The sequence below is a fragment of the Lathyrus oleraceus genome, chromosome 3, assembly GCF_024323335.1.
Source record: "Lathyrus oleraceus cultivar Zhongwan6 chromosome 3, CAAS_Psat_ZW6_1.0, whole genome shotgun sequence".
NCBI lineage: Eukaryota > Viridiplantae > Streptophyta > Magnoliopsida > Fabales > Fabaceae > Lathyrus > Lathyrus oleraceus.
The window spans coordinates 121,049,751-121,061,835 of NC_066581.1; the positions used below are offsets into that span (position 1 = coordinate 121,049,751).

At 33.1% G+C, this 12,085-nt stretch overlaps 1 protein-coding gene across 1 annotated transcript; it reads right to left on the reverse strand.

Annotated features, from left to right (window-relative positions):
- Positions 1-8,573: 8,573 nt before the first annotated feature.
- LOC127125716 (sulfite exporter TauE/SafE family protein 4) lies at positions 8,574-11,940 on the reverse strand. Its single transcript, XM_051054514.1, has 12 exons — positions 11,564-11,940; positions 11,304-11,463; positions 11,008-11,208; positions 10,854-10,915; positions 10,709-10,757; positions 10,537-10,592; positions 10,342-10,428; positions 10,190-10,240; positions 9,846-10,085; positions 9,385-9,478; positions 9,164-9,304; positions 8,574-9,042 (listed from the first exon to the last, which is right to left on the reverse strand). The coding sequence occupies exons 1-12, from the start codon at positions 11,741-11,743 to the stop codon at positions 8,960-8,962; spliced, it is 1,404 nt and encodes a 467-aa protein (XP_050910471.1). The 5' UTR covers positions 11,744-11,940; the 3' UTR covers positions 8,574-8,959.
- Positions 11,941-12,085: the final 145 nt, after the last annotated feature.

Genomic DNA, 12,085 nt, shown 5'->3' on the forward strand with positions numbered 1-12,085 from the left:
GGGGTGTTACACGGAGTCTGCTTTAAACCCAGAGAAAAGGCCCATGTCCACAACCCTGGTAAACAAACCACTAAGGCCTTTTAGCAATAAGTAGGAAAAGGAACATAGACAAAGGTCTCCTTGCTTAAACCCCATTTAGATACTGATTTCTCATGTGAGACAATCATTGACCAAGAGTGTAATATTTCTCGAAAACATACATTAAATTTTTAAATAACTAAAACATATTAGTCCGCCATATAACGCCGTGAATGACACAATTAAGTGTTGCATACAAGTCGCCATTAATGCCTCTATGCCCACGCTCTCGAATCCAATTCAGAAGAGGGTATCGCCAATGTCGCACCGACGATGAGGTGAATGGAGGAGACAAATGACATAAGATTTGAGATCACCACACTTGTCCATACGTCATTTTATCCTCTTTTAACTCTTTATAAAGACTTTCAAAGTGAGACTATTTTTCATATATTTATTATTCATTTACTGACTTACCTATTTTTTGTGTGTCATTTTTGAACAAATCCATGAATATTTATTATTATTAATTACAATATTTAATAGGTAAACTATTAGCTCATTAATTAATATATTTAAAGATATCTTAAACTACTTATTTGAATGAGTTAACATGAAATTGTAATTTAAAACATTAACATCTACTCCGTCCATATCAAGCAGAAATATTCATTTTTCCTATAATAAATTATAAGAAAAAAATATTAACTTTATTTTATTTTTTATTATATTTTAAAAATAGTTTTAAAAATAAAATTAAATATAAATTACATTAATTTGATTTTTCTCCTATTCTTTTCATAAACAACAATTGATCAAAATTATTTTAATAATTTTTTATTAAATATATTAGAAAAACATAAAAATTCAATTTTTCTTAATAAATATGAAATAATACATTAGACTTTTAAAAAGTTTAGATCTTGCAAAGTCCAGTTCATTATATTGTTTTATCTTTTAGTGATGCATATATAATGCCAAAGATAGAATAGTGAGTGGAATATGTTTGCTATCGGCCATATGATCTTTTTATATAACACACGAAGTCATCAACTTTCCAACCGCATATTCAGAGACAAATCATGACATGATACGTTTACAAAACATGATTGATTGGCTAAATTAAATTTATTCATAATAGCCAAAAATGAAAACATCGTAATTAGCAACCAAAAAATATACTCTCTGAAATCCCTATCTTGTTGTCAAATTCAACTTTTGTTTTTAAATTTCTTTTATTAATTAAAAAAAACTTCTCAAAAGCACTATTCATCTTCTACATCTTTTCATCTTCATATATCACTATAATATTTGTATATAAATATTTTATTGAATACGAAAGAAGGAGAAATGTCTAGAGAAAGTGGATGAATATCACTACGAAAATTCTATTAATTAGATAATTAATTGTGTTAATCAAAAAAATTACAGAATATTTTAAAAAATACTATCTCTGTTTTTAAATATAAAACATTTTTTAATATCTCTTATCCATTCTTATAGATGCTCTTTAAAATTTAAAATATAATAAATATTTTTTTATGTATAATATCTTTAGTTACGCAAACTTTAAATATTTTCTCCGTCTCAAATCATAAGATATTTTTTTTTATAAAATTAAAAAAAATAAAGTATTTTTGTATAAGAAACAGAAATTATGTAGTATAGTTCTATTTATTAATATAGAAAAAATTAATTTAAAAAATTGAAATACAAAAATAAAATAAATAATATTAAATATATTATATTGAAATCGTAAAATAACTTATAATTTTTTTTTCAAAGTGAATATATTTTGGAAAGGAGAGACTCATTCTATTTTATAAATATAAACTTATAAAATCATACAAATAATTAACAAACTTAATACTACAATCAACTTTCTTAATTTTTCTAATATCTTATATTTTTGGACAAAGTCGGTACTATAGAATATTCTATTCTAAATACATTTACAAATTTCAATAATTTTTCTCAAGCTGAAATATAAGTCAAATGCAACAAACTCATCACATATATAATTAATTTTAGGATTTCATTGGGACTTTGTAACAATATCTATCAATTGATTATTAAAATTGAGAAAGTTTGTGATATGTGGACTGATTTGATCTTCTCTTTGAGAAAATGACACTTTATCTCAATATGTTTGACACTCTCATAAAAATTGGGTTCAAAGAAATATACATTTCATCTTGATTATCAAATATAAGTGTCATTGATCTTACTTCTTCAAATTAAAGATAAGTTTCTTGAGCAACTATTTCAACCAAATTAGCTCACGTGTTACCAATGTCATTACCCTATATTATGTCTCGAGGCTTGATCTTGCAACTATATTTTTTTAAGATATTGGGTTTTCTCCAACAAATACAAAATATCTAGAAGTAAATCATATATCAATGGTAAGCCTGCCCAATTAGCATCAGAGTATCCAATTATGGATGAGTATGTCTTGGATGGCATAAAAAACTAGTAAATGCCTTGAGATTTACATCCAACGCAAATCGTCCATCCCGAACTTCGATATTACAGGGTAATATTATCATTATTGAAAGTAACAATACAATCAAGAGAACTATTTAAACGTTTAACTGAAAGTAAACTAGATGGATAACTAGATACATAGAGAACAAAAGCTACTGAAAGAGAATATGGAAATTGAACAATATCAATCACTTAAGGTCGGGTTTGATAGAAGTTATAGTAGATAAGAAACTTGAGGTAGAGAAGGAAGAAAACATACCTTTATTACCTATGACATGGTCATACACACCATAATCAAGATTCCAATGGCCAAGAGAAAATGATTGAGAAAGGTAAACAAATAAATTACTAGTGTGTGCAACAGTTGCAGTGGAATAAAAGTTGTGATTATTCGGACGCCACTTGAGAAAGTAATCGTAGTTTGATGTAAATGTCTACCATGAAATTTCCAGTAGAGTTCAATAGTATACAAGGAGTTTCTCAGTGTCGTATTTACCTAGATCGACATTTACTATCTAGAAACTCATATCTTATATTTTCGGTTAGTGCTTTGAGCTCTATCTTTGATTGTTCTGGCGCTGGAGATGGAGTTGGAGTAAGGGCGAGGCAATGTTTTAGACTTGCATCTAAATAGTCTAAATAATTATTAGCCTCATCTTCCTTTAACTATTCTATCAGAGGCACATCTAATTCTTTGGTTGTTAGTGCCTCTGATGTCAACTCCTTAATTCACTCATCTATTATGTCTAAAAAGAAACACATGTCATCTATGGCATGTGTTTTTATGAATTAAGATAAGATGATTTGATCTTTTCCTCGCCAACCTCAAAGGCAAGTTTTCCTCTCTTTACATCTATGATAGCTCCGACAGTGGCCAAGAAAGGTCTTCCTAACAAGATTGGGATATGATTACGTTCTTTAATGTCCATTACTATAAAATTTGTAGGAATATACAATTGGCCGATTCTTACTAGGATACATTCCAGTATTCCTACTAGTTATTTTACTGATTGGCCAGCCATCTGAAGGGACGTCTTTGTTGGCTTTAGGTCTCCTAAATTAAGCCTCTCACAGATAAAAAGAGGCATCGAGCTTACATTGTCTCCTAAGTCGCACCAAGCTTTGTCGATGGCGTATTTACCAATAACACACTGAATTGAGAAACTCACTGGATCTTTTAATTTGAGCGGTATCTTGTTCTGGATTGTAGTGATACACTCTTCAGTTAGATCCATTTTTCCATCTTCACCGAGCTTCCTTTTATTGGTCAAGATTTCTTTTAGGAATTTAGCATACAAAGGAATTTAGTTTATTGTCTCCGAAAAAGGAATAGTCAGGTGGAGTGTCTTCAGGAGCTCCACAAACTTCTTAAATTGTCCCTCAGTTTTAGATTTTGTAAGTCTTTGAGGATAAGGAATGAGTAGCTTATAAGGAGGAAGGGGTACATATGGTTGTTCCTTTTCCTTCTCTACTACCTCCTTTGCCTTTGATGTTTGTCCATTATCTACTACTATTGGTTCTCTCTCGGTGTCTTTGTCATTTACCTTTTCTGAATCCTTCTCTACACTTCTCTATACATTTTGGTTTCTAACTCTTTTTTCGATAAGGCCCTCTAACTATGTCTCACTTTACAGCGTGATAACGTTAGCGTGTCCCTTGGGATTTGGTTGCAACTGGCCAGGAAATATTCCAATTGGGGCAGCGATATCCGTTTGTTGCTGGGCCACTTAAGAGATTTGGGTCTTGAGCATTTTATTATGGGTGACCATAGAATCCACTTTATTGGACAACTGCTTAATAAACTCATTGGTGTGAACATTTTGGTTCATAAAATATTTGTTTTTCTGAGTTTGAGACAAGACAGAGTTTTCCATCATTAGTTCCAAATTTGACTTCTTAGGGGCAGTGGGAGCACCAGGGGATCCTTTATAGTTTTGGAAACCAGGTGGAGTGATGGGTGTAGGGCTAGGTGCAAACAAAGTATTGTTATTCTTGTAGGGGAAATTTGGATGATTTCTCCATCCAGGTCTGAAGTAGGCTCACTTAATAACTGACAGTCGACAGTGATATGTCTAGGGACTCCACATACTTCACAGTTGAGAATCACGACATCTATAGTAGTTGTATGGGTGATGGTCAAGTTATCGATCTTTTGAGTTAAGGCATCTACTTTAGTGTTCATGTGATAAAAACAACTCACCTCGTACATACCACCCTTGGGTTATATTTTCTCAATGGGAGCATGCTTACTTCCCCATTTATAGTAGTGGTTTTGAGCCATACTGTCACTTAGAGCATAAACATCGACAAAAGGTTTATTCATCAGAGCTCTGCATGTGGCTGCATTAATGGTCATTATCGTATTATAGAGGAGACCATTATAAAATGTATGAATCATCAATCACTTTTCTAACCCGTGGCACAGACAAGCTCTCATCATTTACTTGTATCACTCCCATGCATCGAAGAATGATTCTCCATCATTCTCCCTGAAGCACGTGGTTTGGCTCCTTATTTTAGTAGTTTTGCTAGGCGGGAAATATCGATTGAGGAACACCTTCTTTAGTTTATTCCATGTTGTGATGGAATTAGAAGAGAGATAATGTAGCCAAGCTCTGGCTATGTCTCTCAAGAAGAAAGGAAATAGTCGTAATCGATTGGCCTTAGGGTTGACGCCATTACTTTTCAGTATGTCAACAAATTGAACAAACACTGAGAGGTATAGATTTGGATCCTCCGTTGGGCTACCAGAGAACTGGTTCTGCTGTAGTAGAGAGGGTTTTAGTTCAAATTTGTTATCTTGGATTGTCGGGTTAACAATACTTGAATACGGCTCGTCCTGAGAGGGGACGACAAAGTCGTTAAGAGGACGATTATCGTTGTTCTCAGCCATGTGAGAATGCAATTGTTCTAATCGGCGTCTAATATGCAGCCAGCTCTCTAGTTCATCTAACCGTTGGACAAATTCCCCAAGGGACCGAGTCTTTTGCATACAACTGATAACCGGGAAAGTGAAATAAAAACAAAAATTGCCTTAGTCTATACGGTGTAATAACAGAGTATGATATTGACGTTATTGGTCCCCGACAACGACACCAAAAACTTGATGCAACCACAAGTTCGCGTCTTTTTCGGTTTTAGTATAAAAGATATTGAATCCCATATAGACCAAATGACAAGTATCGCTATCTATTATTACGTTGTTTATCTAAGACGATGCGAATGGGTTCGTTAACGGATTAGAAATTAAGTTGGTTTTGAAAATTAATTATAACGAGAGGCCAACATGAGATTCTCGTTGACCGTTGACACTGACAAGATTGCATTTCATGATTATAACAAGGAAATGTTTTCTCGTAGAAAGTGGATTAAGTTAAAGGTATCGTCCGCTTTCGCGTGACTGATACCATATTTTGACTCTATAATCTAACTGACCGCTCTCGCGTGTACAATGTTATAGTTCAAAATCCCTTTTGGAAAATAATCAATTTTTACTTTGGGAAGTTATTTTTAGAAGAAAAGTAATTTAAATGTATCGCCTGCTTTCACGTGACCGATACCAGATTTGAAGCGTATAAACATCCTCTTTCGCATGTCCGCTTATTATCTTAAAATAGCCTTTTTGAAAATTAGATTTTTCTAAATTAATTAAAAAAGCACTTTCATTGAATTTTCTACAGTCAAATACATGTTTCACTCTTTTAAACTAAAATTGGTATCGCTTTATTTCTACTTTCACAGTAAATTTTCAGCGTTAAAAACATAACTCTCAGACTTAAAAATTATCCTTGTTTTAGTTATTACTTACATGATTTATTAGAGTACCGTCGGTACGACGATTCTCATATTCCGGCCCAGCTGATTTAAGTTGACATGTTAAAAACGGTAAAAATAAAGCATGTATTTTTCATGTTCATATTGAAAGCAGTAAGCATAAAATGACGCATAAAGAAAATAGCAGTAAAATATAAGCAATAAAATTTAGAACCTGAATAGAAAATGAACTTGAATAAAATAAAATACTTCATTGGAGGACTTTAATTCCGGTATAGAAATGAAAAAAGCAGCATCAAAATAAATCAGCAATAATGGAAGTGAAAATAGCATCAACAAATTGTAGAAAATAAATGTCAAGCTCCTAAAACTGACGTTATAATCACTCAATGTGAGCAATTATTACTTTGTACAAGTGAAATTTTCACTTTAAAATAAGCTTGGATGCCTAAAGCAAGGCATAAAGGTCTTATTTATAGATAAATTTTCGCTCATAACTGTCTAAAATCGTGCATGAGTAGTGCATAAAGTGATGGTGGTGAAAAAACTGAATCCTGAAACGTGGGCGAAAATATTCGGGCTCAACGTCATAACGGGCATCACGTTACCGACGTTCCGTCCATCATGACCATAACGTGCGTCTCCTTGCTGATGGGCCAACCGTTACCTTGCTCAAGCCTTTCTTCCTTGTTTTGTTGGCTTTTTGCTGTCGGGTTAACTCTTCATAGGGGCTAACAACCGTCATGACAACAGGGTGACCATCATGACAATATAAAACTTGTAAAATCTTCCCGTTTCTGCCGTTTTTCATCGTTTTGTCGCTTAGATGCCTCAAACTACTAATTACCCGAAATAAGCACACATTACCAGCATAATACTGCAAAAGTATATAACATTGACTCTAAAATATGTGCAAATCGAACTAATAAAATGGTGCATTTTACGTGTTATCAAAGAGACTCAAGTGAATGCTTTGTAAGTACTTATAGAAAGATAACAAAGCCATTGGACATGTCTGGAACAATGATAGAACCCAAAGTATGATCATGAAAGAGAGAGTATTCCCGAGGCAAACCATATAAAGCAATGAGAATGAAGGTGTTGTATGTATGCGCACGCCTTCTCTTGTTCATCTGTAGTGTTTCCGATAAGAGGTAGGATCTCATTAACTTCATGAAGTGTAGAATAAATTTGGCCAATATATATTTGCATAAAACCCTCTATCTTTTTCAGAGTGATAATATCAATAAATGACAAACATTATAAAGACGTTGAATTTCATTAATGTAAAGTTGTTTTACCTACTTCCAAATCGATTCACACATGTTATGACGATAAAATATTTGTCTTATATCAGGATGAAGGATGGACTTGATAACACCGTACAATTGAGACAAATTGGATCAAATGAGGTTATTCGGATGATGTAGACGATTCGATAGAAAGTCGTCAGAATCGACAGCGATGGCAGGGGTTGTGACCAGAAAAAGTAAAAAACATAGTGCCGAAATGAATCACGCACATTGAATGAGAGACAAACTGAATTCGTAACATAGTTTACCCAAAAAAAAAAGATTTCATCGAAAGAAAGTGGATAAACTAGGCAAGCATAGTGAAATGTTATCTCTCTATAAACTCTAAATATCATAACGAAATATAAAAAAATGAAAAAGTGAAAAATATTTAGATAAATCGTGTGACTAAATAGCACGAAAAAATCTATTATATAACAAATTATACGCCTAATTATATTAATTAATAAATAAATATATTACATAATATTTCAAAATATTATATAAAATATTTTATTCTAAATATATTTAAAAACATCAACCTATCTAATTAATGTCACTAATTTTAAAAACAAGTGCATTTATATCATTTATTTAATTTTAAACTATAATAATCAACACCTCAATTTCTTTAAAAGTATGGAGAGAATATGGAGATGATCTCAACTCCTAATAACACCTATCTTCTATCGAATCAAGGCATTTGGCGCCCTCAAACATGCGCCCGGTCAATTTTGAAATACTCTGACACTTCTTATTTATTTATCTTTTCGTTTTTACATCCTACATTATTTGATCTCAGGTATTTTAGTAAATCCGATTCAATTATTTACAAATTGTAATAAATAAATAATTGAAAACTCTAGAGAATAACTTTGGTAGAGAAAACATCATCCAAAATTTTGAATGTCCACATCAATAGTAGACCCAATACATTATCATTTGCAATTTTGCTACCAACAAACAATCAAATGATACATAAAAAAACTATTAGCCACTAGCTAACATTCAACCACAAATCCTTAGAATGAAAGGCAATCACGCCTTGTTTATTCAATACACAAGAAAATGACCTTTAAATGTAGCCAACGAGGAATTGGCCACATACAAACACAAACATTGAATGAATGCACATGCTTTTGTACCATCACACTAATTGAATCACTACACAACAAACATTTTCTTTTCATCACACATAAATGCTGCACACTATTATGAGAAACGTGTTAACCAGAAGTTAACACTAACTCAAAAACGATAGGACAAGCTAGCTTTATTTATTCTTGTTGGTCAACTAAGTATTGACCAACATTCATCAATGCTCACTTTGTCCTTCTTTCAAATTGAGATTTATACAAGCTTTTTCACATTGACTCCATAATGTGCAACTATTGACTGCTACAAAAGCCTAGAAATCCCATAAAATCGTGGTTTTGGATCATATGAATACTCTTCTCAATGCCAATCACACCTGAAAGAAGACGTAATCATAACTGTCAGTATCAGTTTCCGTACATATTTTTTCCGAGGGGTGGGTGGTATAAAGATTATTATACTAGAAGTTAAGTGTAATTGAAATTGATTTGGTTTACCCATGGTGAGAGCACTTGCAAAAATGACCCCTGAGAGGATGAACACAATGATTGAAGCTCTTCCAAGAATTCTAAGCAATTTTCTTACAAATAACTGTCCCACAAATCCAGCTAGAACAGACACAGTGAAGAGGTATAATGCTGCAAAAACATAGCAAGAGTTACTTAAAGGCAAGGTAAATTAGAAACATATTCAAGTTTGAAGAGTGGACGAAAAATACCATAGGGAATAGGGAACCTCTTGAGTAGGTAGAATTCAACCACAGACAAAGATGATGAGAACATCATCACAAATGTTGCTGTTGCACTAGCAACCTGCAATTTTCATCTTTAAAAAGTTAAATTGCTTCAAATTTTTGCTTAAAATCAAACTTTGTCTTGCACAATGAAACAAAGACACCAAAACGTAATCACGAGTGTCAGTGTCCAATTCTGACACATTTTTTCCAGAGGTGTCGATACTATAGAGGTTCTGCACGTTAATGATTTCAATTGTATGCAGACAAAGTCTCACACAGTCACGTAGTTGGTCACATCAAAGTCGTTGAATCAAGATTAAACAATAAGAATTTCAATGATTTTTTTTTTTAAATATCGAGCTCGAAATATAGACTGTCTGGTCTTAATCGAACAGCTACGACGTGGTTCCCTACGTGTGTACGAGTATGTATATGTACCCTACCTGAGGGATAACTCCAATCTCAATGAGAAGAGGTCCCAAAATGAAACCACCTCCAGAGCCAAGTAATCCTCCAACTGTCCCACCTAAGATTCCACACAGTGCACAGAACACAATGTGCAACACAGTCCATTCAATTGAAGCTTCACAGATACATTCCAGGTTTCCTGTACTCATCCTCTTCTTGTAATCCTTGTTCAATTTCACTCCTTCATAGCCAAACACAACAAGCGCAATAGGAAACTGAAACAAAGAAAAACACATCATGATAGGCTCGGCACGACTTAGATCGCGACATCATCGTTTAGTAACAAACTGTTCTAATGAAATTGGTGTTGTTATCATACCTGTAAGGAGAAAAGGGCCCAATACCATACACTGCAGACCCTAGCGTTATTCTGCAAACGAAAACCGAATAGAATTTTAAAAACAAATCGAAAACTAAACAGACTTGTGATGTTTGAATACTTGTTAATATGAAATAGTACAGGAATTTTACCTTAATGATTTGAAGTAGAAGGAAAGAAACCCAAACAACCATCAAAACCAAAATCCTTTTCCATTTAAGGTTAGAACAAAAGATTTGCTGTTTTTAGGAAACATAAAAAGAAAACAAAGTTAATTTCTTACCTACCAAATAATAACAAGTTGATGAAAGTTTTATAAGTTTGTATAAACTAAGAAGTTTTAATACCATAGGTGTCTTCTCTTCTCTAGGTACTAATGGATCATATTCCGTGTCAATTAGAACTGCATAATTCATGAAAAAAGTTACCAAATATCGATCCAGACTCGTATTATTTTTCACTTTTTGATTCATTTGAAAATACTAATACATAGATTTGGAATAAGTAAGATTTTCTTACGTTCGCCACGAGAATTAACAAAAGTTGTTTGCACTTGAGCCATTTCTTTCTGCAATTAACAAAATCGAAAGAAAAAACATTGAGTATATAGAATCAACATTCTCGGTATAAGTATTCCTGCCACAAAATAGAAAGAAACTTTTACTTTGAGAAGAGTTTCTTCTTTCCACATCTCAGTTCCCTTAAAGAAAGACCTTGAAGAAGTTCCTATCCAAAAAAAAAACATTCAGTATTTCAATTTCGAACTTAAACTAAAAAGTGATTAAATGAAAGCAATAAAAAGTAAGTAAGAAACCAACCTATGAAGAGAATAATGATAAGGACAGTGATGAGCCAGTAAGGGAAAACAACACTAAGAGAAACACCGACAGTTATACCAAGCATAAGCATAGGTTGAAAAAGAAGAGCTAAATCATAATCCAATATCGGAACATCTTTCGTCGGATGACGAACTCGTAGGTTATAAAACACAGAAGATGTTGATGCTCCCATTATCATACCTTAAACACAACAAAAACTCAGTTACATAAACAACTTCATCAACTTCCAAAATCAAATCATTGAAAACTGAAAACTATATGGTTTGTATTATTACATTTCGAAAGAGCTGCTGCAGACTTGGTATCGAAACCGATTATAAGAGTAAGCATAGGAACAAAAATGCCACCACCACCAACACCACCAACCGTACCAAAAGCAGATCCTAGAAAACCAATAACTGTCGCCAAAGCAAGTCTCCAACTAGCTTTCAGTTCCTGAAAGACAAACACAGAAGAGAAAAAACACGGCGTTAATGTTTTTAACGGCACCAACGACTTATTCGAGAAAATAACTACCTGAGAAGGTTTGACATACGGGCCAAGTTTTAACGGTTTTGGATCCGTTAAGGGTGTGGAGTTGAAGGGGATTGTGGGGAAGAGATAGAGATGGTTTTTCGTGGTGGTTGGCTGTTTGGGTGAGGTAAAGAGCGGAGAGAATTGCGACGGAGAAAGCGGATACGAGGTAGAGGATGAATGTTTTTGTGGAAAAGGACATGGTTGTCAATTGAGAGTTTCTGGAACAACAACAAAAGACTTAGAGTGAGTAACGTTATGGCATGTGTCGTCTGTCTTTTGAAATATTCTCTTATTAACAAGAATCACATGAGTACAATGTAGCAAAATGATTTTTGCTACATTTTTGTATATAGTTAAATATTAACTAATCTAATCCAAACTATACATAATTGAGGGGTAATAATTAGGAATTATTAGGGTCCATACAGTTTTGCTCATTTATGTCGTTTTGTCTCAGCACATTTTAATATATTATAACAACTTATTAGATTTAAATCATACATTCTAATTTTAGCATATTAATATTACCTCTTATCTTAGA

Bases quoted from the DNA above. Each gene is read 5' to 3' on its own strand.
- LOC127125716 (XM_051054514.1), bottom strand. From the start codon at position 11,743: ATGTCCTTTTCCACAAAAACATTCATCCTCTACCTCGTATCCGCTTTC. The intron at 10,758-10,853 runs GTAAAAGTTTCT...TGTTAATTGCAG, and splicing joins AAGAAGAAACTCTTCTCAAA to AAAGAAATGGCTCAAGTGCA. The intron at 10,086-10,189 runs GTATGATAACAA...TCTTTGTTTCAG, and splicing joins GGGCCCTTTTCTCCTTACAG to TTTCCTATTGCGCTTGTTGT.